The sequence below is a fragment of the Poecilia formosa genome, unplaced genomic scaffold, assembly GCF_000485575.1.
Source record: "Poecilia formosa unplaced genomic scaffold, Poecilia_formosa-5.1.2 Scaffold123, whole genome shotgun sequence".
Lineage (NCBI taxonomy): Eukaryota > Metazoa > Chordata > Actinopteri > Cyprinodontiformes > Poeciliidae > Poecilia > Poecilia formosa.
Window position 1 is genome coordinate 165 of NW_006800062.1, and position 23,542 is coordinate 23,706.

The window sequence follows — 23,542 nt, forward strand, 5'->3', positions numbered from 1 at the left end:
ACAAGTTTGATGTTTTATATTTCCCCAACTGAGGCAGCAACAGCAAGAGACGAACCATCATTTATGTAACAACGTTAAATTCAATACAAACTTTGGTTTTCAGTGTTTAACATTTAGTTTGTATTATTTAATGTTATGTATTTATGTTTTTGTTGCTGAAAATACTAGTAAGAAAAGCAGATTTAGAAAAAAATAACATTTTGAAGAAAAGTCTGAATTCTGACTTTAATCTCAAATTTCTGACTTTTTTTCATCAGAATTTTAAAGTCAGAACTCTGCAAGATTTACAAATCCCTTTCCTATAGAAATCAGACGAAAATATGGTAATATTTATCTTATTATTGAACAAAACATCTTCATAAGTTTTTTGCAGAAGAAAATATGATGGAGGTATATAAACGTCTGATTTGCACTGATGAAGAAGAAGTTATTTTGTAGATTTCTAATCATTCAACGCTTGTTACCGTGGCCATCTAAGCCAATGTGCTTCCGTCAGAAAGTGTTGGAGAACTTCCTGAGACTCAGTATTTTCAGTGATCTTTTGTCTCTTACAGGACCTGTACAGGAAAGACTGCAACCTGGCCGCCCAGCTGCTGCAGTGCTCCAAGTCTCACTACAGAGCTCACAAGTCATCTGAGGTGAGCAAATGTGCATCAAAGCAAGGCAGCAGGACTGAAAAACTTCTAAAACATACAAAATGTCCTCCATGTCGATTAGCAGCTTCTAATTGGTGCACGAATCAGTCTGGAGTTGTTTCTGTGATAGAGAGAGAGAGCTGCTGAGCCAAATTGAAACCTTGATGAGTGGATTTCACAAAGAGACGGAGCAACGGCGCTCTTGGCCTCTTCAGTCAGACTGATGGAGGTCTGCTGTCTGAAGAGGTGTCTGCATAATGAATCAGCAAATAAAGGGCTGTTTACAGACAGCAGCTGATGCACAGGACATTAAAACAGAAGCAAAGAGGAAGGTTGAAAACTGTCTGGCTCTGCATGCAACATCATTTGACTGTTTATACAACATAAAATACATTAAAAAGGAATTTCAATCTCTAGTTTCTCATGCAAACATCTTAGTACAGTTAAAATGAGACAAAGCTAATTTATAAGTAACTGTTCAAAAAGATTTGTGGCTGGTTTTAAATCGAGATTATTTCACTTATTTCATGTTAAAAGTGAAATAATCTGTTTTTGTTCAAATTAAGGAATTATTTTTCTAAAAACAAGCTCCTGGAAGTTACTTGTAGGTTAGTTTTGTTAGGTAGTTACATTAACTGTAACGTTTTTGAAAAAATGTACTTTAAGGAGTATTTTAATGGAATACATCCAAAATAAAACAACAGAAACAGCAAATGAAATCAATTATGAAGTCTCTGTAAATAAAATTGTCCTTCATGGAAAGAGCTAGGTGAGACCAAAACTCCAGACTTGAGTTTTATAATCCAGTTTTTGGTAAAAAGAGAGAAAAGCGATGCATCATGCAAATGGAAATTATTGAGCTTGTTTTAATTGATTGTGCGATTAATTGATTTATTGTTTATTGCACCAGACTTAACCAACACAAATTAGTACATAAAAGTGAAGTGGAAGAGAAATTGAAAACTGTTTTCAAAACTATAAATCTGACAAAGTGTGTCAGGCGTTTGTCTTCAGCCTCCCTGGATCAAAACTTGTTGGATCCATGTTTTTCTGCAGTTATAGCTGCAACTTTTGGCGTTTGTCTCATCTATAGACTGAAATATTTGCCCACTTTTCTTTACAAAAATCTCTCAATCTCTGTCAGATTAGATGTAGAAGATTTGTAAACATCAAACTTTCCAGATCTTTAATCCAATTACCTACTTTTTACCTCAGTGTCTGATCTCTGGTTATTGACATGGAAAGATCCAGATTTTGAGTGGAACTAATGACTAATCAGTTTTCCTTAAAAATAACAAAATGGATCAATCAGTTTATGGTTTCCTGTCCCACTCCGGTTGGAGTCACACTGTGATTGTTAATTAAGATGTGATTTAGATAGGACACAATGCTGAGTTGGCTCGCTTGCAGAGCAAACTCCACATTATCATACGCTGCTCGTTCAAAGCCTCACCTACTTTCCATCTCTGTTCCCTGTGGGAGAGTCAATAGCTACTAAAAATAGCTCCAACTTTAAAAATGCAGCTTATTTCATGCAAGAACCAGCATCTATTTCTTAACAAAGCCAAAAAAGACAGTTTTTTTAAAGCCCAGCTGGAGACTTAGACCACCAGTTTAATTTAAATATGACTTGGTCCCTGAGGAACCGATATCTGAGGTTTTTTTGATGGCAGATAGAAGAAAGAGACATTGAGAAAATACAAAGGGAGGGGGAGTGAGGGCGTCTCGGCTGAGAAGGCAACGAAGCTACAGAGAAAAGATGAAAGGATAAAAAAGAGGGGAAGAAGAAAGAGGCTGGTGTGGCAGCAAAAGTTTCTGATCAATTTATTGGCTACAAAGAACCAGCAGTTTTTTTCTAATAAGCACAGAGAGAAAAAGAAAGTCTGAAGAAACAATTTAAAAAGACTTGGCCTGTTAGGCAGAACTACTTTTTAATTGAAACATAGCTAGATGTGTTTCCATTAACACAAATTGCACAAATTGGAGTTACAAAAATAAATTTGCTTAATGAAAACACGGCAATTTCGAAAATAGTCAAGTGGAAGACGGCAAGAAGTTGTACGGTGGTTTTAAAAAAAATCTCATTGCATGAACAAACTCGTTTTGATTGGAAAGGTGTGCAGGGTGGGGCGGGGTAACGGGAGGGACCTCCTGGTTGGGCGAGGAACCCGAAATAACTGCTCGCAGTTCCAGTTTTGATTGTGTTCCTTATATTTTTTTACATATTTGTTGAAACTGTCACTATATTGTGACAGTTTGGTACGAGACAAATAATCTGTGAAAAATTCAAGTTCCTCTACCTTCTCCCAGTACTCCCAGTGCTGCCCAGAAATGAGCAATCAGAGCCTAGTCTTAGCGATGTCAATCACAATCTTGTATGGTGCTGCCCACTTTTCCCCATCAGCAGAGCCTGTTGTGAATGCTCAAGCTAGTTAGCGCAGCCACCGATGACAGGAGATAAACTGTTTTCCTATAAGAGCAAGTTGTTTCTCCACCATAGCACATTTAGCAGCATGTACATGAGGGTGAGTGACAGCACCAAGACCCTCCTCCTGGTTCTGATTGGTTGGTTTTGGTCGGGAATGGTGTATTTCTTTAAGTGGCAATAACAGCACATGTAGATGGTGGAGATCGATCTTTTCACAGATTATCTGAGTCAAACTGTCACAACATGGTGACAGTTTTAACAAATATGTAAAAAAAAAAAAAACATTCTTTATAAAACTTACAGCAGCTTTAATGGAAACACCACAATTGCAAAATTGTGGTTTTTTTTGACAAACGCAGCTAATAAAACAAGTACAAGAAAAAAGTGAAGCTATGTACAAGTTTGTGGAAAAGAAGACAAATCTCAGGAGTTACAACTATATCAAAACACTGATGTGAATCTAAATTTTAAACCCAAATTTCTTTGGCTTCTCTTCCTTAGCTGCCGCTGGACTTCCAGGAACGCATCAGCTCCTACATGGAGAAACATAGCCGGGGTAGAGGAGCCACCATAGCAATGTGTCACCCTAACTACCCTGAAGAAGTGCCAACAGCCGTAATTGCCAAGGTCCTGGAAAAGCCTGAACCTGGAAGAGATTCCCCTGTAACATGTGCCACAACCTCCCATGATCAGGATGGAGACTTTCTAATAGGAACAGGAAGCAACGATCACCTGAACCGCCGCATTTCGTACAAGACATCGGACCTGTACTGTAGCGACACGGCCTTGTATTGTCCTGAGCGATGGCAAGACACAGAGCGCAGGCAAAGCGTTGACCTCCATGGTACTGCCCTGCTTCAGCTGCACGCCCAGACCTCCTTAGAGAGTAACCCAGATGACGATCCTTTCCAGTCCGGCAGCTTCTCCCACCATGACCCCCCAGCGTCTTTCCACCACCACGACGAGTTTGGGACTGGCAGCTTCCCTGCCTCGAGTTCGTACTCCAGCTTCAGCCTCGCATCGGATGAGAAGGGAGCAGTTAGCGGTGGCTGTGGGCGCACTGCCAGCAGCGCCTTATCCTCGTCCCACCAGGGTCTCTACATAGATTGGCGAGATGGTGGCAGTGGGGACTATGAGCACAAGAGCTTGTCTTCATATGACAAAGAAGTTCCCGGGTTCTCCAAGTCGCACAGCATTCAACATATGGTGACCTCTAGGAGTCCCCAGAAGGATACGTCACCGTCGTACACAAGGACAGCTTCGTGCTTCAGTGAACCATACCACTCGAGCTCCCCTCGCCTCGCCTCATCCCACAGCATGGGGTCTACAACTGGACTGGGCCAGGCTCAAGGTGGAGCTTTGGATAGCCGAAATGACGTACCTGAGGATGACTTGAGTGTCCGCTGGAAACAGCTTAGCGTGGAGGACATCCACACTTTCTCGTCTTATCGCAACATTGCAGGGCGGATCTCACCGTACAGCTTCTCTGAGAGACAGTTTGCAATGGGCCCTTCCAGTAAACTCAAAGAGTCTCTCTACAGCAGCTTCCAAGAAGGAGATGACGTCTTCCACAGCCACGTGCTTGACCAGTGTTTTTCTATGGGCTCCCTTTCACCCAGCCACAATCCGAAACCCAAGGAGCATCGCAAGTCAGAGAAAACCTCTGTGCTGTACCGAGCCAAGAATGACAGTCAAGACTCTGAGGGAAGTCTGTTCCTCTCAGGAAGCTCTAAAGACAAGGAAAGCAGTGGGGCCGCAACAACTGCGAACAGTGCAAAGAAGGACTATGTAAACCTGAGCGTGGACAGTTCGGCCGAGTCCTTACACCACAGCTCACTGGAGGCCTCGAGTCTTCAGCACTACCCGGTGCCGAGGCCAACAATCCGTCCTCGCCCGAGTTCCAGTTCCGCTCTCAGCATAGGCCCCGCGCTCCCAAAGAAAACTTCTCCAAGGTACCAAAAATTTGGGAGCACAGGATTGACAAGGAAGGACAGCTTGACCAAGGCACAGCTCTACGGTACACTCTTGAACTGAGTGCGCAAGAGAGGCTTCAGTTTATGCATGACGATGAGTCCATACTGTTCTGCACTGTATGTCTCCCCTAAAGCAAACAAATTCGTGCGATAAGGTGTTAAGCTGTGGTCCTTTTTGTATCTTAGCCAAGGCATGCTTCATGCAGTCTGTAACATGTTTTCTATTGTGCATCTTGATACACTGTAGCAACCAGATATACCAGCTGTAAAGAAAGTTTTATTCATAATTTATTTTCCAGGAATGGCCACCAGTATGCTGCTAGCACAGTGAGGAGCTAAACACCATATATCACCAACAATATCATCAAAAACTCTCGTTCAACACTAAAACCGGCACAAATCAGAGAGAAATTGTAACTTCTGCTTCCTTGATGTGAAGAGGCATGTGTCTGCATGCTATAAGTGTGCAAGCCTCACTTTTCTCCACATAATTAATGTTTGCTGGGGAGAGGCTACTCACACTGCAGTAGTAACGCTTTCAAAACGACACCGTCTGTCATGCTACTTGAGGTCTGAGTTTTTAAGCTGCACTTATAGAAGTTAAAATACTCGTAAACAGGCATACAGCAGCTTCAGACACTCTCCTCCCTCCTTCATTTGGCTCAGACATGAAGAAAAGGACAAACAGAAGAAAGTGATCTGCAGATATCAGCAGATGTTTTGTAATGAAAAATGACACAAAATTGATGTAAAAAGAAAGTATTTTCTTACCTGAGGAACATTATGCTCACAAACAACACGCACGCAGAGTCGTTTGTGAGCATAATGTGTCAGAGACAGTGATCTGATTGGTCAGTGGTTGTTTTCCAACAGAGGAGGCTGTTTTAAAGGGTGAGAATCAATCCATTCATTTATTAATGTTTCATAGTTTATGTTTTTTATGATGATAATGGACAACATGTGTTACAGAGTGTCTTATTTACTCATGTTAGCAAGAGATCTATGGTGTGTTGTACACTGTGCTGACTGTAAGCTGTTAAAAATCTTTATTTTGTCATATGCAAATAATGCATGTTTCATTAAACAAAAAGAAAAGCCAAATTAGTTTGCACAGGCACATTATCAGAAAAAAAGTATTTTTTTTAAAGTCTGCTTTATTTGGCATTTAATTTTTATACATAAAAAAACATTTATCCTCCTTCAAGCTACATTTAAAACTTGAATACTGAGATAATTAATTGTCTTATGATAGGATAAAAATAAAGTTAAAAATGCACTAGTGAAACAATTTATAGATTCATTAGAAATAACTAAAGTGCAGTGGAAACAAGAAATTTGACAATGTGACATTAAGTCATTAAATCAGGCTAAAGCGTTCCTGTTTTGTGTCAGAAATACCAGTGATTTATAAAACAATAAATTTTTCTTCAAATTTAGAAGTTTACTCACGTTTCCCAGGATGTGCGTAAAGCACACTTCTGTTAATTTGCTAACAGCAGAGCTAATATTTTTTGTTCAGCTCTTTAGCAGGTTTGCTAACTCTGAAGAGATTTAACTCACTTAGCTTTTACCTACATGGATTTAATTGAATTTATAAAGTGCTAATTTGTTGCAACACATGATGTGCTATGAACACCCGATTGAGTTTAGCACTTTAACATTACCTTCTGATAGATACCTTGTTGGCAGCTTTAGCGTTTGTGGAACTTGTAGAATTACCAGTGATTTCTAAATTAATAAAACTCTTTTTCTTAGATTTTTCTTCAAATTTAGAAGGTTACTTACATTTCCTGGAACAATGGTAAGCACGCTTCTGTTAATCTGCTAAGAGCAGAGCTAATTTTTTATTTATCTCTGTAGCGTTTTTGCTAACTTTGAAGGCATTTAGCACATTTAGCTTCCCCTACATTGATTTAATTGAAATTCTAAAGTGGAAAATGTTGTAACACGTTATAACTAATAACATACATTGAGTTTAGCACGTTAGCATTAGCATCTGATAATACCTTTAGCATTCATTAGCACTTTAGAGTTAGCGCACCTAACTTTTTCATTAGCAGTACATCAGTTCTGGAACTTAGGAAACAATAAATGATTTTTGATATTCTGCTAAGACCTAAAATAGGGAAAGTTTAGTCTGATTTGAAGCCAGAAAGTGAGAATAAAATGGTTCCGTAATGCAGCGTGCATTAATTTTTGCGGTTATCTGCAAACAAAACAAATAACAGCACAGTAGGAATATAAATATAAGCTGCAGGAGTCTGATTTTATACGGCTGGAGTTTTTCATATTTTTATATCAAAATTAAATGTTGAATTTGGTGGCTGTACGGCACAGTAGTTAAACCAGGACATTTTGCCTTAACCTCTTTCACTAGACAAGCAGAACAGTTTCCTGTACAGACTCCAATATGCTGTGTATATACTGTATATCTGAGCTTCTGTCTCTGGATGTTAACAACATCTTTCCTGCATTTCTTCTTCCTGTCTGCAAGAACACAAGGCAGATTTTTCAAGGATCAAACCTGCTTCAAACAGAAGACATGTTTATCTGAAATATTTCTTCTGTGCTGGTATAACATCCAACACTGTTGCCCACCTGTAAGCCAAAGTAAAAGTGCAACTACATTAATGTTTCGGCCGATTCCTGTACTGATAGTTTCGCCCAGATTTTCCCCATCAAACAGTAAAAAGATGAACTGAAAAAGAACTGGTTGAGTCTTCAACCGTAGAGTCACTGTGTTGCTTTAAACCAGCATGCCCAGTTAGGCTAAAAACTGTGAGAAAAAAAAAAAAAGACAGATGCAGTATAAACATAAACAGATAGGCATGTTGTCCTGTTGGTAGGTGCAAAAAAAGTAAAACAAATACGAAGAAAATAAATATAATATGGTTTATTTAAAAAGAAGAGCTGGATTCTTTTGCTGTTCAGTTTCATATTAAAGTTTGCAAAGTGACCAGGGTGCAGCATCAGTTTTCTTCCTCCACTGATGTAAGCAACGCCGACGGACGCGTTGCCACTAACTTCGCCCTTGATTTGTGATGGACAGATTTTATTTTGGATGCCTCTACCTCCTTAATTCACAGAGATCTGAGAACTCATTCAAACTATCAGAGATGTTTTAAAGATTTTGTACGACTATGAAACACAGAAATCCTTCCAAACTAGAGTGATATATAAATAACAAGATGGTGGAAAATATGAATGACTGCACAGAGGGGATGATATTTTTGTTGTTGACACAATGTACAAAAGCTGATATTACATATATATAATAACTGTTACACCTATATGACTATTTTTATCTAGTTTTAGTTGATGTTATATTTACTGAGTATTTTCACCCTGAATGATAGGACTGAAGCGGTTCTGTTCTGTCCGACCTCCAGCCCGGTTCTGGGACCTGCAGGCCCGTCGTCTAAACGCCAACATGTCTGTTTGTCTGACGCATGGTTATATATTTTTTCTGTATGTTTATTTACTTAATAAAGATGAGTGTTTGGAAAAAGGTAATTATTTCACATGGTTTGTCCTTTAATGTAGATTTCCATTACAAGACAAAGTTCATTTCCCCCCCCAAAAAAATCACTAAATGTAGTTTATTGTGTGAAAACAGAATGTGAGATAAAAATAATTAATTTGATGAGTAAAACATTTCTCTTTATCTTTTATTTTACAAAAAACAGGGGAAATGCATGGGGTTAAGTTAGACCATTTTACAACATACAAATTATTTTAGGAGGTAGAAATCCACAGTAGACTTAAATACTCCAACAATCTTTCTGCAGGTTGTTCTGTGATGGTGAATTAGGGCCATCATGGGCACAAAAAGATAAAAAGAGGAGTAAATTCATGCCAAAAAACTGAAAATTTCAGATGATTCTCAAAACGTTTCTAGAAAAACTTGGACATATTTGAATTCCAAAAGTCAAATACGTCTAAATAAAGCCAAATTATTTTTAAACTTTTGGACCTCAGAAATATCCTTGTTTTTTATCAATGTTTTTAGCAGATTTTAAACTTTTTAAACTTAGAAATGTCCTAATTGTTTTCAAAATAATTTCTTAGATTTATTTCAAAATCTCTGAGGTTTTTTTTCTCATAAATTTTAGACTTTTGGAGCTCAGAAAGGTCCTTGTTTTTTGTTTTTGTTTTCTGGAAAATATATTTGATTAATGTAAAACTTAATCTAATACATCTGAGATTTTTCTAGCAAATTTTCATCTTTCCAAACTCAGAAATTTCCAAGTTTCATTCTGAAAAAATTCTGATATTAATCTGATATTTCTCTCAAATTTTCAACTGTTGGAGCTCAGAAATGTCCTTGTTTTCTCCAGAAAATTTCTTAGATTAATCTTAAAATTTCTGTGTTTTTTGACGTAAATGTACTCCTCCTTCTATCTTCCCCAATATGCCGTCGTATTTTTGTCTTTGCACACATTTTAGAGTGAATCTGAGCATCTTTTTCCAGTTCAGTGCCAGATCTTGATTTCACCTGCCCAGTCACAAGTGGCCGCCGTCGCAGGAAGCACAGGATGCAGCGAAACGCACATGCATGGCTGGCTGTGCACCTGGATGGCGTGCAAAGCACGAGTGCTTTGGTAGTCGTAGAAGTGGGCCGAACCGGTCGAGCTCCCCGAGGCCAAGATGGCTCCATCCAGGGAAAAGCCGCAGCGGACAGCATAACCTTCCACCTACAACCACATTCATGTTGTAAAACCTCCATTCAAACCTGGTTTTAAAATCAGCAAGTTAGAAAAAAATCTATTTTTCTTTATATTTCTTGAGTTTTTAGTTTGTTTTCTTAGTTCTCAGTTTATTTATACCACAAAGCTGAGGCAGATTAAATTGGCTTTAAAATCTGAGCTTCTTTTCTGTGGTTTGAAGATGGAAATATTTACAATTTAAAAGGCAAAATAGATCCAATCTACCTATGATATTTCAGGGTTACTGCTTGTTTTAAACTTTTGTGTTTCAGCAATGAAAAATATGAAATGTTTAGCAAGTATTGTTTTTGTAGGACGGAGTATTAGGGCCACACTAAAATAAAAATTATAAAAATAAAATTAAAAGTACAAGTACAAGAAAAAAGTCATAAAATTACAAGAATAAAGACGATATTTCAAGAATAAAGTCACAATATCACTTATTCTCATAGTATTATGGCTTTGTTCTTGAAATACTATGATTATTTTCAAAATATTACAACTTATTCTGATAATTTAATTTTTTCCTAATATGGCCCTGCATTTTATTTAGTGAAATCACAGTAAAAGAGGATTGACATAAAAGCATGCCACACTTTTCAGAATGTTGCTAACCTTATATAACTGTCCTTTCTGTTCACAGTCATGCATTTCTTTGTGCTGACTTGTCACCGTTTGCAGGAATTTGTCCTGCTGAATCCAACCTGCGGTATTTCCTGACCTTATGTCCATCGAATCGTCGCCTCTTGTTCATCTTGAAGGGCATCTGTGAGGAGAACAGCGCCACGTAGTTCCCGTTGGTTTGGGCCACAAACGAATCCTCCACAGGGTGGAGACCCAAGCTCGGACACGTGTATCGCTCCTGTTGGGAAAAAAAGAGTTCCTTCAACACCAAAAACAAACAACTGAAATCCATCGATCCTTCATTCCAAACAATTTGTTAAGATTCAGTAAGATTCTGCCAGATGGAGCCAAATTTCATTTTATTTTTAAATCTGCTTACGTGGTAGATCTGGTTGGAGATCTTGGCTGTGCTGCGGTAATCCCAGGCGATCAGCGTCCGGTCGGCCGAGTCCCGGCTGACGCAGTCAGAGCTCGTTATGAAATCCGTCCCACCGCGAAGAAACAGGATGTCCAGGGTCTGCTGGACGGCCGCTTTGTAGGTTTTTACCACCTTCAGGTGAAAACACACGCACAAATATTAAAACCATGACTGTAACTAAAAGTGTAGGTTTATTTCAATTAAACACTTATAAAACTTTAACAAAAACTGCAGGTCTGTGAATTTTTGGTTAAAACTATAGTAAATGTTGGTTAAAACTATAGTAAATGTAACAAGTTACTTTATTTAAAATGTCTTTCAGTTCCAGTGGTAAATGTTCTAAATGTTCATTAGAATTTAAAGTTTAAATAATATGGGCAAAATGTCTTGTTATAAGTGAAACAATTTGTCAGTGGAAAGATAGTTTTGTTTTATTTCAAGTGTTCTAAGATATTTGGACTAGATTAACAATTTTTTGTAAGATTTTCTATTTTTGCAGAGTAACATAAACATTCCTTAAAATCTACTAAATATCAAACCTAAAGTTCTGTTAAGATGCAACAATGATCTGCTTTTGCAAATAAATCTGATTTTATGATTTACAGTTTCTTATACATGAAACTGATGATACCCTTGAGTACAAAAAAAGAGAAAAACAGTTGTGGTAAAACTAAAAAGTGATAACTGTATTTAATTGGTCAAGTTAAGCAGCTGCTTAGCGCCTCCACACCACCAGGGGGCCCTCAAGAGCACCAAGCTAGCATAATAAAAGAGATGTATACTTAAAATAATATTGAACAGTACAAACTAAATGCTATTACACATGACAAAACAATTTCTGTATTATGTTTTTATAGCTGTTGCACAAATAATGGCTAATCTCTTCTAAATTCATAATTTTTTAGTTTATAACTCCTGTAAGGTTGAAATCAATAGCTGTAATAACACTGGTTGCTTTTTCACAAATGATGCTAATGATAGTAGTTACGTATAGATAGATTAGCTTAGGAATTACAAGGCATTTGATGTTAGCATGTTGGTAAAGGGGACCCCAAATAGAAATCTGCTTAGGGCCTCAAAAAGGATTGGGTCTTTGTGACTCCTTTGTGACTTTCCCAAAGGAGCTGAGAGCAGAAATGGATATTATTTCAGAGTTTTTCCTCAAATATTAGTCAGAGAAACACTTCATCTCCCACTCTGCAGGTCAGCAGCATGTTAAACATTAAATATCAAGTTAGGAGGATCAGAAAATGCAGGCAAGTACGACTTGTTTGCAAAGTTTGATCCCTGTTTGCAAACCAGGGATCAACTTTGGATCGTTGTCCAAAGTTGACCTCACACTTCCTCAGTCGGAGCACAAAGTGTTGATCACACAAAGATGGCGTCAAATCTGAGGCCATCTGTCCGACAGCTGAGGCGTGATGGAAACCGGGACAAAAATCACAAACAAAACACTTTGGAGTGACTTAAACTTTTCTGCATGGCATAACACATATTTAGAACTAATTTGAAAGGGAAATCAGTTCTTCTGAGTGGAAGTTCAGGCATGTTTGTGTCAAATAGATGCACGGTTATACAATCGTACATCTTCGAAAAACAGAAGTGGAGCCTCCTGCACAACCAATAAGAATTCAGTAAGTGGTTTCTGGATGGAAAGTTAACAACAAAACACTTTTTGTATTTTCCAGCAGCTATTGTACGTTGACCATCCTCTTCGTGAGACTGTCTTGAGAAAACAGAGTATCTTCAGTGAGAGGCTTCTTCAGATTCGCTATAATATAGACCGCTACAAAAGATTTTTCCAGCCAGAAGTCATCACAACCTTCAATAACTCTTAGAAGAATCTGAATTAATGAGCTACAACATTTAACTTCCCTTTGGAATTAATAAATTATTCTTGAATGTGAATTTCAATTTGAATACAGCGGTAAAACCAGCCGACCAAAAGTGCTGAAACTCAGCCTGGGTTGCTAGGAAACGGGCGGAATTCCACTGGGGTTGCTAGGTAACGGCGCAGCGACTTTTTGAAACGGCTCATTTTCCAAACACTCAAAAAACATGAACTTATTGCCAAAAAATGTGTTTGAAAAAATTTAAAAGAGTTGGGATGTTTTTAAGAAGCAGCAGAAACCCAAATAGCAGTACAAAAACATCCAAACTGTGAATTTTGCATAGTAGGTCCACAAATTCGACCCAAATCAGTTAAAAGAAAAGCTAAGTAATACTCATACATATAATAAATTATGTGAAACAGCTACAAACAGCAGGGGGGCCTTTTTCTTACTGTGGAAGAATACTTAATTATTCTGGTTTAACAGATCTGATCTCAGTCGGAGGCGGCCGCTCTCACTCCACCTGCGCCAGTCTCCTCTTTTGCTCCTGTCAGAGAGCCTTGACGTAACACAGGAGGGCCTCCGGAGTCCATCCGCCTTCAGACTACAGGTTGACTGGCTGGGCCTCTGGGCGGACTGGATCTGATCCGTCGGGGTAGTTTTACTCCACAGAACAGCAGCTGAAGCCTGAAAGCGAGCCACACACCCGGCTATGCAGCTTTACCAGCCTGTTTTCAGAGAGGACTGCGCTACGCTCTGTTTGCAGCTCATATTGACTCCTGCTGGCAGCAGCATTTCCGCTGCGTTAAACCTAAAATCCCTGCTAGGAGCCGAGTCGGGTCGCTCAGGGAAGAAATTACATGCAAACACATAGATGCAGAGGAAGTGAGCAGGATTATCATATAAAGCAACCCATTAGATTTAATAGAAACGCCAGGTTGCAGCTTCACAGGAACAATTTATGAGAATTAAAACTGTTAGTTATACACAGAGTAGCTCTACTTCAACTGGGAACGCACCAATACGAAAATCTGGGCTAATATCCGATATTAATATTTCTGTTATGGTCAGTAACTTATATTTACCGATATTATATTTACTTCACTATCGTTTCAGCACATATGGAAAAGCCCAACTAGAAATAAATATCGGTTGCTCATATTAGCCCAGTTTTATTTTTCAGACCGATGCCGATTTGTTAAAAAATGACTAATCGGCTGAATCCGATGCTGAGGGTGATGACATGTCGTACATTTATAACTTACATTTACTTGAGTAACTTTTTGAAAACATTTGCTTTTAGGAGTATTTTTTTCTACGCTGTACTTTTTACTTTTACTTGAATAATTTTATTATAAAGTATCTTTACTCTTACTGGAGTAAAATTTCTGGATTTTCTACTCACTGGATGAAAAATAAAAATGTTTTAACCAGAAATTCACCAGACACAGACTCACACCTGCAGTTTTTGTTAAAGTTTCATGAGTTTTTTTATTGAAAAAAACTGATTCGGAGAAATTTATTTTACCTGATTTTGTTATTTTTGTGACTTATATACATTATTGCCATTTTCATCCTTAAAATACCAAAATGCCCACTTAACTTTATATCTTGGTTTGTCTGATTATGTATTTTTTAAATACTAAATGACCTTAATTTGATCAGTTAATCAGTACACTTTTCACCAAACACTTTTTTACTTTTACTTGAATAAAAATAAGTTGAAGTAGTTCTACTCTTATTTGAGTACAATGTTTGGATACTCTGCCCATCTCTGATTTTTTTACATTATGCTCACAAATTTCAATCCACTTTAGGGAGATTTATATTAATACCACGTATGACATTAACACAAACAGCAATGATGCATGATTTTCACATTAAAAATAAATTAAACGTTTCTTTTTTCTTTTTTTTTCAAAATTAAACTGATCTACATGAAAATCTAACACTGTTTTCCTAAAGTAAGAAATGTTGATGGCAACAACAAATATGCTAGCTTCTGAAATGAAAAAAAAAAGTTTGTGCTTGTAAGTTTGTGATAAGAATATGGAAAAGTTAAAGCGCTGTGAAAACTTTTTCTAAATCTGACGAAGACAAAGGGAGATGAAGGTTTCACCTTGCAGCAGCGGGAGTCCCAGGCTTTCACCACCGAGCTGTGACCTCCACACAGGAAAACGTCTGGGCTGCCGGGGTGAAGAACCACACACATCACCTTAAACTGGTTGTCCACTTTCACTGTTGGCTGCCCTGCAAACAATAAAACTCCCACTTAAAGCCCATTTTTACAACTGAAAATCATTAAATTGTACAAATTAATAGGTAACATAATAGATTTAATCAGTGGAAGCAGTTTGACCCTGACATATACTTATAGTTAGGAAATGGTAGGATTTAAATGTCGAGATATGAGATTTAAAAAAAACGGTGATCTTTGGCAATGTCTTATTTTATTAATTGGTGCTTAAAACTTGTGAATTTAGACAGAAAAAGTGCAGGTTGGTGTTTCCGTAAGTGGCATAATAAAAAAAATATGTGTTATGTAATTCTAAAAATGATATCAAGTGGGTTTTCTGGAACATTACTGAATAGTGCATCTGTATTGGGATCAAGAGTGTGGAGCTTACCAGAGCTGGATACTAACTAGTTACTTTTAATCAATTACATTTACTTGAGTAAGTTTTTTTTAAGTATTTTTATTACTTTTTACTTTTACTTGAGTAATTTTGCTATGAAGTATTTCTTCTCTTGAGTAAAATTTCTGGATTTTCCTCCCACTGAATGAAAAACAAACATGTTTAACCAAAATATTCACCAGACAAAGAAACAATAATTCCTTAATATTGATGAAAAAGTGCCGGTTCCATTGGTAGATTATTTCACTAATGGTATGGGAAAAATGCCTTGTTATAAGTGAAATAATCTACCAATGGAACAAGTATTTTTTCATCAATACTAAGGAATTACTGACTTAAAACAAACTCCTATATCTTCCTGAAAAGTTACTTTTAAGTTAATTTTCTCTAATTTCAAATGTAATTTGATATTTGCACTAGAAACTAGACAAATATGATTGATAATATTTTGTGTTTTTGCACTGTTTTTGCAGTGAAGGCAAACGATGTTGGTGTTATCTGTGTCTAAGATGATGAAGAAGATAATTTTGAGAGAGAAAACCATGTAAAAGAAAAACCCTGTTTTGGCTAGAGGCTGTTTTCTATGTTGACTTAGAAATGTCATATATAAGATTAAAACAAGAGCACAGAGGAGCTTAAGTATAATTAGTTGTGACAGGGTGGGACCAAAAGTGAGTTTTCGGAGAAAACATGAGGCCCGAGTATGAGGATGAACTCAAAAGGTTGCTCAGGGCTCAGCGGCTCTTCATTAATTCATCGAACAAGCGACATAGACCCACTGTAAGCCCTCAGCACACATACAAAAAAACACTTTATTATGAAATTCTCCCTACCAAGTGTCTCTCAGTTCATTGTGAACTAGTTTGGTCCAAAATGGGACTGAGCGGATCTGAACCAAAGTTTTAACAGGTTCTTTCATCAGCTCCACACGTCATGCTTAATTGGCTTACCCGCAGCAAAGATTCCTAACAAAGATTTGAAACTCATGTTTGGAGCGTTTATTTCGTAATAAATGGGGCATCCTCATGTTTTAATTAGGCTAAATTAATTAGCTGTCTCAGGATGTCGGATAAGCTAACGGGGGCGACCCATTTGGGATAGTTTATATGTTCAGCAGACAGGGCTTTATGACCTATGGAGTGACTGCAAGGCCCTCAGTCACATTAAACCGCTGAAGAACTCATTCTCAAACTGTGGTCCACGGGGCCGTTTATTGCCTGGACATGAGCTCGATGTGTGACATGTAACGTTAGCATACCAAAGGATTACGTAATCCAGTAGACTCGGTTCGATTAAGGGGCCAAAGTTGCAACATTTGTTACATTTTCAGTTGCTGCAGTTTGCTTTCACACTGCAATCTGTCAAATGATCCAAACTAATTGAAAAAGCTGTTCCACTCCCCACAGGGGATTCTGCACCAAGAATCACAGAAGGAAACGACACAAAAACCACTGAAGAAGAGCACAACTTCCTTTTTCACAAATTGTAAACAAATTTGGAGTGGTATCAGGATTTCTCCCTTGATGCACATTACTGGTTTGGACATTGCCTGTTAGCCGCTAACGCTAGCGACGCTCCTGCAGGTGAGTCATTGAGTCATGTCTGCAAAACCAGATTGTTCTAATGTGGGATGAGCAGGAATCTGTCACAAAAATGGCTGTATCGTTCTTACTTCTTACCCAATTTCTATAAAATCTGGCTTGTAAAATATGTAAAACGTTATTTTCTCTGGATATAAATTTACAAATAATTCAGTTTCTGTCAAGATGCAAGAAAGCACTAAGCCAATTTCTCTTTTATATTGGTCAATAATTCCATTTTACTTAGTTGCAGCTGTTAAAATTACATTGTTAAAATTTAACAAACCATGGCTCCAATCCTTTATGAAATATTTCATCCCAGTTGATGACAACTCGTCTAGTTTCTGTCTTTAATAAAGGTTTAAAAATTACAGAGTGCAACAGCAAACAGAAAATAAACTATAAACAGGAGAAAAACAACTTTAAACCCTTTATAACCTGCTTTTCCTCACTCTCTGTGTCGACTTTACTCTACATGCAGACCTGTTGCCATGGCTACCGACAACACCTCCGCTAACCCGCAGAGCAAAGAGTAAAATAATGACCAGAAGGCCCAGAACTGCAGTCAGCTTCCCGCTTTTGAAGTGGTCTCCAGTCCGCTTACATTCACACTTCATTCAAACCGCATCAGAGTTTACTTCAACTGAACTGAGACTTGGTGGACCAGAGTTTGCTTTTTCAGTCCCCATTACAGTTCAATTGCGCATCCACCCCTCCCCAAACAAACGGACTTTCTAGACAAACAAACTAGAGTTCAATTAAGCAGACTAAACAGGGCTGATGTGAATGCATCCCTAAAATAATAATGGAGAAGTGGCGTAAGGCCGAAGCGGAAGATACAGGTGAAAAGTAAACACCACCAGGAATACCGTTATGATTGGAGGAATTCACGTCTGTAGGAATATTTTAAAGTTTCTCAGGTGAGTTGCAGAACTTTTCTTTTGTAGTATGACATTAGGCCGGCTGTGTTGAATGGGATATGACGGCAATGAGGCAGTGAGCAGCGCTGCGTCCGCACTGACTAACTGCATCGTAACAAATAAACGCGGAATAATTTTAAGTAATTCAGTGATTTATAAACTAACATAATTATTTTAAAATCTATTCTTTGAGTGTAAGGACTTTAGAACTGGGTGATGCACTTTGTCTTCCTGGTTTTAGTGAGAACACCAGCAGCAGGATTCTGGATCAGCTGCAGCTGGAGGATTTTCTAGGCAGAGCTGTGAAGACGCTGTAATAATCAGTGCGACTAAAGATAAACGAATGGATAGTTTCCCTAGACCTTGTTGGGTCTTTAGTCCTTAGGCCTGTGACAAAAACTAATTTTTCTTGACGACAAATTGCCCCAGTAGTTACTGTAATAAATGATAATGTTGTTGTTTTGAGACCAACATTGTATGCCATTACCATACAATGGTAATGGCATAATAATTCAAGAACATATTCTCAAAGATCAATAAACTTTAAATTCTAAAACTTTTTAAATATCCAAAATAAATAAACAAAACAACAGAAACAACAAATAAAAGGAATCAGGAAGTCTGCAAACAAATTTGCCCTTCAAAATAAGGGTTAGTTGAGACCAAAACACCAGACTGAAGACTTTTGTCATCCAGTTTTCGGTAGAAAAAGAGAGAAAAGAGAAAAACGATAAATGATGCAGATGGAAATGACTAAGTTTGTTTTAATTTATCTTATGATTAATTGATTTGTTGCGTATTGTGAATGGCCTGTTAATATTTTAAACCTAGATATGTTCTTCAAGAATGGCTACAACATAATTTGCCCATATCTCCATCCAAAGCAATAATTGATATGAGAACCATAGCAACGGTCAGTCTCCATAGCAACCATTTAATTTAATTTAAAGCTTTTCTAAATGTTTTTAGCAAACATGCCAATAATTGTGGAGGGAAAGACTCAAAAAGACACAATGCATCTAAAACACTTGGAGGGATTTTAAGGATGTTGCTCATTTTCCTTGTTTTCGATTATAATCAAGTTTAAAGTGTCAGCGACTTAATTTCAGCCCTTTCACATTAAAGTGCGATGAAGCCATGAAGGAACCGGGCTGCGTTCCCAACTCCCACATTAATATGCAACTAAATTGAATTCCCTTCATCTCGCGCTGCCATAGGAACGCGGCCTTATTGCCCTTTCCAGGAAGCACTCGCTTGCAGGATTCTCGCCCCTGGAAACAATAGACTTATAATTAATTTCTAATATGAATGAATAATAGTAGTGGGAGGAATAAAAAATGTTATAAGAGAAAAAGGCTTTCATAGGATTATGCATGAGAGGTTTTTGGGTGTGTGGCATTTCTTTAGCTGTTCCTTTGAAGCCGCTTTGACAGTGGCGATCAAATAAGCATTTGTCTGTTTACGGTTGTGGTTAGCGACGTCCCAGTGTAAGGTCATGGCAGCTGCCCCCGTGGTGATGTATCCATTATTGATTCCCTTCCTGGAGCTGCCTGCGTGTTTAATGGGCTGGCCAAGCTATTATCCGTAGGCTTTATTGACAGAATCGACAGACGCTCGGAAAGAGGAAGTGCAGCCATGTGCTGACCCTAAAGATGCAGATATCATGGTGGCTTTATTTTTTATTTTTAGTTTGGGTCATTCTCTTTAAGCTTGAAAAATAAATCGCAGTTTGTAAAAGTTTGACCTATGATTGATCCAACGGACTTGGAGAGAAGTGAACTATTTATTTTTTTAGACAGCAAAACCATGTTGCTGATCTTATTAAGCCGGATTCTTTGTCATCATATATATGTATTTATTTCCAGTTAACACAATAAGATGTGTGTCTGTTTCGCTAAATTCAACTTTTATCTTTATTGGTTGAACTCAAGCAATCAAAAATATATATATTTGAGGATAAACTCAGCTGCTGATAACTGAACTATAAAATGCTGCTTAAAGCACTGCAAAAACACAAAATCTTACCAAGTAATTTGGTTTCTAGTGCACATATCTGAGTACACTTTAAATAAGACATAACTGTGTTACAAACAAATTTTCAGCAAGATATTGTAGCTTGTTTTAAGTGAATAATTCCCTAAAATTGCATTTCCATTGGAAGATTATTTTCACTTATAACAACACGTTTTCCATATTATTAGTGACATAACTGCCAAAGGACTTCTAGTTTTTATTTCATTTCTCTGGTTTTACCTTTTGTTAAAACTTGGTTGTAAAAACATGAATACTTTGTGTTGTACTTTACATTTTCATGTGTAAGAAAATTATGTTGGTAATTTTTATCCTGATTACAAATTAAAAGTCTCCATCTGCATCTATAAAATTAGAAAATGAAATTAGTTTCATTTTTGTATTGCAGTTGAGGGCCGCACAAAATCAGTACAAAGGCCACAAATGGCCCCTGGGCCATACTTTGGACACCCTTGTACAAAACTAAAGTGAAATTTGTTTTGCAGTCTGTGTTTTGACGGTCTGTTTCATACATTTGCCTCGTATGAAACCATTTTGTCTTGCAAAAAGCTGGAAAAGGAAAATGAAAACAGGTGAGAGAGTAATGTCTACTTTAGGTAAGAAACTGGTCATGAACTCCTGACAGAACAAAGATGTTAAGAAGTATAACACATTAAAAAATGGGCCAAAAGCATAGTTTGTAAACATTTTTTGGAGGGAGCAGTAGACCACTAAAAATGCACTTTGGTTTTCATGTGGAAAAGCAGAAGTAATTTGCCGTTACCCCTGGAGACACTCAGCATCAGCGAGTTTTGTTTTCTTATTCTGTCTGAAACACAGTGTGGAGAAAGTTTTGGTAGGTCAGCACTAAAAACATGTCTGGATTAACCGGACCATCAAGTGAACAGAACTCTGTAGGGCTTGTCAACATTTTCCAGGTCAGAAAATAAAACATAATCCTGAAGCTTGAAACAGAGCCGTCATTCCTTTTGATAAATATATACAGGGTTTTGGTTTGACAATGTTATGCATGTGAAGTTTGTCAACATTTGTTTATTCTTTGAATTTATTTTATCTGGTCAAGAAGTTGTTTCCCCGGGTGTATTCGGTTCTGTTACGCTGCTCTTGACAGTTGGTGGTCACTAGAGCTGTATAATTATATCGATTCCACAATATGTATCGATATTTTCCGCCCTTGGAAGGTATCGATTTTTCATCCGTGAGTATCGATACGTTAAACTACAGGGTTCCATAGGCTTATAACGTCTTTTTAACATGTCTGATATGTGACGGCGTAGCAGCAAGACTCCGCCTCCCCCAGTCTCACTTTCAACTTGTGCTTAAAGTGCACATTATAAACTACACACCCGTTTTTAAATTGTGCTAAGAGGCCAAGTAAAACTGGAGTTATGCTAAAATAAATAAACTATATTTTTCTGAATCTCAGGGAAATGTCAAAAGCGCCGCCATTCCCCGGCTTTTCCGGTTATGTGAAAAGGAATGAGCTTCCAAACGTAAAAAACGAAACGCAACATTAGATTCCTTTGTTTTTGTAAATCTCAAATCTTCAATAAATAATGATGGGCTCCATTTTGTTGCTGAGAAACGAAGTAAAGTTGCGCAAGTAACCGTGAAAGAGAAGCGGAACGGAGAAGCGGCAAAAGCAATGAGATTGCGAAATGAATGCAAAGTTCGACTGGTGGCATCCACTTCGTAATTTGTTTTTAGCTTAGTGGTTTCTGTTCTGTGTAGCACATTATCATCCAGTTTTCTGTAAAAACTGAATGGATTTTCCTATGTTCTCCTGGACAAAACATTTCATCGGTTCTCATTCATTCTTTTATTCTTACAGATTAAACAGAAATAAAATCACTGTGGGCAAGGAGGCGTAAAATGCATGAGTACTCACATGTTCTTAATGCAGAAAGTGCCGACCTTTGTGTGAATGTGGCCACTGCTGGGCTCCACACGATTAAACGAAAGAGACTTACCGGCACTTAAAACGAATCGAGGGCACAAATTGGAGGCAATTGATTTGTTGTACGGTTCTGCAGCTTTAACAGAGCTACATTTTAAGAGAAGTACGCCACATTTCTTTCACTGCACTTAAAAAAGCCTTTACAATTTGACAATATACCCCAACTTCAAATGATTTGCAAAGATTTTCTTTCAGCAAGGGCTTGAGAGACAGAGTGAGAGAAGCTGTTCTGCAACTTGAGAGAATGATATTCACATCCCATGCAAATTACAAGACAAACTGTTGAGAAGAAACACAAGGACTGCAAGAGGTACAGCTGCCAATGTGCTTTGTTGTCCCAAAACGCCAGCAGTGCGGTTGGAAAGTGTTTAATAAAAGTAGCCAAGAAACAGGATTTCTGTTAAGTCAATACAAACTGGAGAAATATACGCATTGGTGTGAAAAAGTGGTTCACTGACATGTTTTTGTTTCTTTTGCTGTTTTTGCTGAAGCTAATTGTTTCAAATCACAAAACACAAAATGTTAAAATCTGACAGTGTCGTGGCATGGTGGACTTATTTTATGATGTAGTAAAGTTTGTTGCATTAAGAGTTGCAGTCTCTAGTTTCTAAGTTTCTCATTTGTAGTTTTCTGTTTTGTTTTGGTCAGCATGATCCTCACTGTTTGATAACGCAAAAAAAAAAAAAGAAGCAGTTTTCAAATGGTAATTTCAATTTTTTCCTCATAATGTAGTTTGTGAAGTGCCGCTGGAAAGCTGAAATACTTGGTCACAATGCTATGACATCCTATTGGTTCTCATTTGCAAAGCAGCCATTCCAAGAGCACCATTAATTTATTTTCTTTAGTGATGATTGGCACCAATGTTGGTACCAAATGCATATGAAGGTATATTCTGTGTTTAAAGTATTACAAGCAGCTATAATCAATTTTAGAGTGTGTCAAGTGTTGTCATTTTAGCAATTACAAAGTGTTTATGAAATCATCTGTGCATCTCCAAATTGGGATTATACGACTTTAGAAGAAAGTAAACTCTCTCTTATTCTTAATCTGGTATTTAGGAAATATTATATTATTTATTATTTTGGTTATCGACCATTAAGAATTATTCGAGTAGACGTTTATATTTATGCTCTTATTTTGACGACCAGTTACAACACAGCAGTTCCGTTTCCTCTCTTCACATTCCAAAAACTTTATTAATAACAAGAAATACAGAGGAACACAATATCTAAGGGAATTATATATCATTTTGAGATAAATTATAACGTCGAAGTTAAATTACTGCTCCAGGATTGCAGTCTTTATAATTTGAACGGAAGCTAACACCTTAGCAATAGCTTCCGCTATATACCTGTTGACATTTATCAAAGCCTAATGAAGACCCGAAAATAAAACCATTGTTTCATTTAAAGCGAGAAGTGGTGCGACTCACCTGTCTCCACATCAGTGATCACAGCCGTGTTGTCAAATGAGCCGGTGAGGAGCTGTCGCCCACAGGGGGTCCAGCAGGCGTCACGCACAGCTCCCGAGTGGCAGGTGTAAAGCCTGAGGCGTCGTCCACTTTCTGCTCCATCCCACACCTGTCAGACATGGACACGGGCCAAAGTCACAAATAAACCCACACTCCTCCAGCAAAATCCTTTTTTCCCCTTTCTACTGTTAAGATTATGAGAAACGTCACGTTATCTGTGCTTGAGAAAAAACATCCAGCTTTAAAAAAATAGCATGCGCTTATTTAAAAATAGAATAAAATAAAAATTCCAATTTCTTTAGCTAATTTGATTTTCAAAGCAGAACTCATC

At 37.6% G+C, this 23,542-nt stretch overlaps 2 protein-coding genes across 2 annotated transcripts in view; one reads left to right on the forward strand and one right to left on the reverse strand.

The window, feature by feature from the left end:
* Nucleotides 1–525: 525 nt before the first annotated feature.
* LOC103144273 (brain-enriched guanylate kinase-associated protein) lies at nucleotides 526–6,147 on the forward strand (the record flags this gene model as incomplete). The annotated part of the gene is made up of 2 exons (XM_007561170.2): nucleotides 526–638; nucleotides 3,565–6,147. Coding segments are annotated over 2 exons (1,646 nt in total), but the record flags the coding sequence as incomplete, so codon positions are not given.
* Nucleotides 6,148–9,187: 3,040 nt separating this feature from the next.
* The window catches only part of wdr25 (WD repeat domain 25), a 41,412-nt gene continuing 27,057 nt past the window's right edge, over nucleotides 9,188–23,542 (reverse strand). The window contains exons 3-7 of the mRNA XM_007561070.2: nucleotides 23,173–23,320; nucleotides 14,736–14,866; nucleotides 10,746–10,916; nucleotides 10,464–10,604; nucleotides 9,188–9,730 (exon numbers count right to left, since the gene is read on the reverse strand). Of these exons, the coding sequence (XP_007561132.1) occupies nucleotides 9,509–9,730; nucleotides 10,464–10,604; nucleotides 10,746–10,916; nucleotides 14,736–14,866; nucleotides 23,173–23,320 (813 nt within the window). The 3' untranslated portion in view covers nucleotides 9,188–9,508. The remainder of the gene's footprint in view (nucleotides 9,731–10,463; nucleotides 10,605–10,745; nucleotides 10,917–14,735; nucleotides 14,867–23,172; nucleotides 23,321–23,542) is intronic.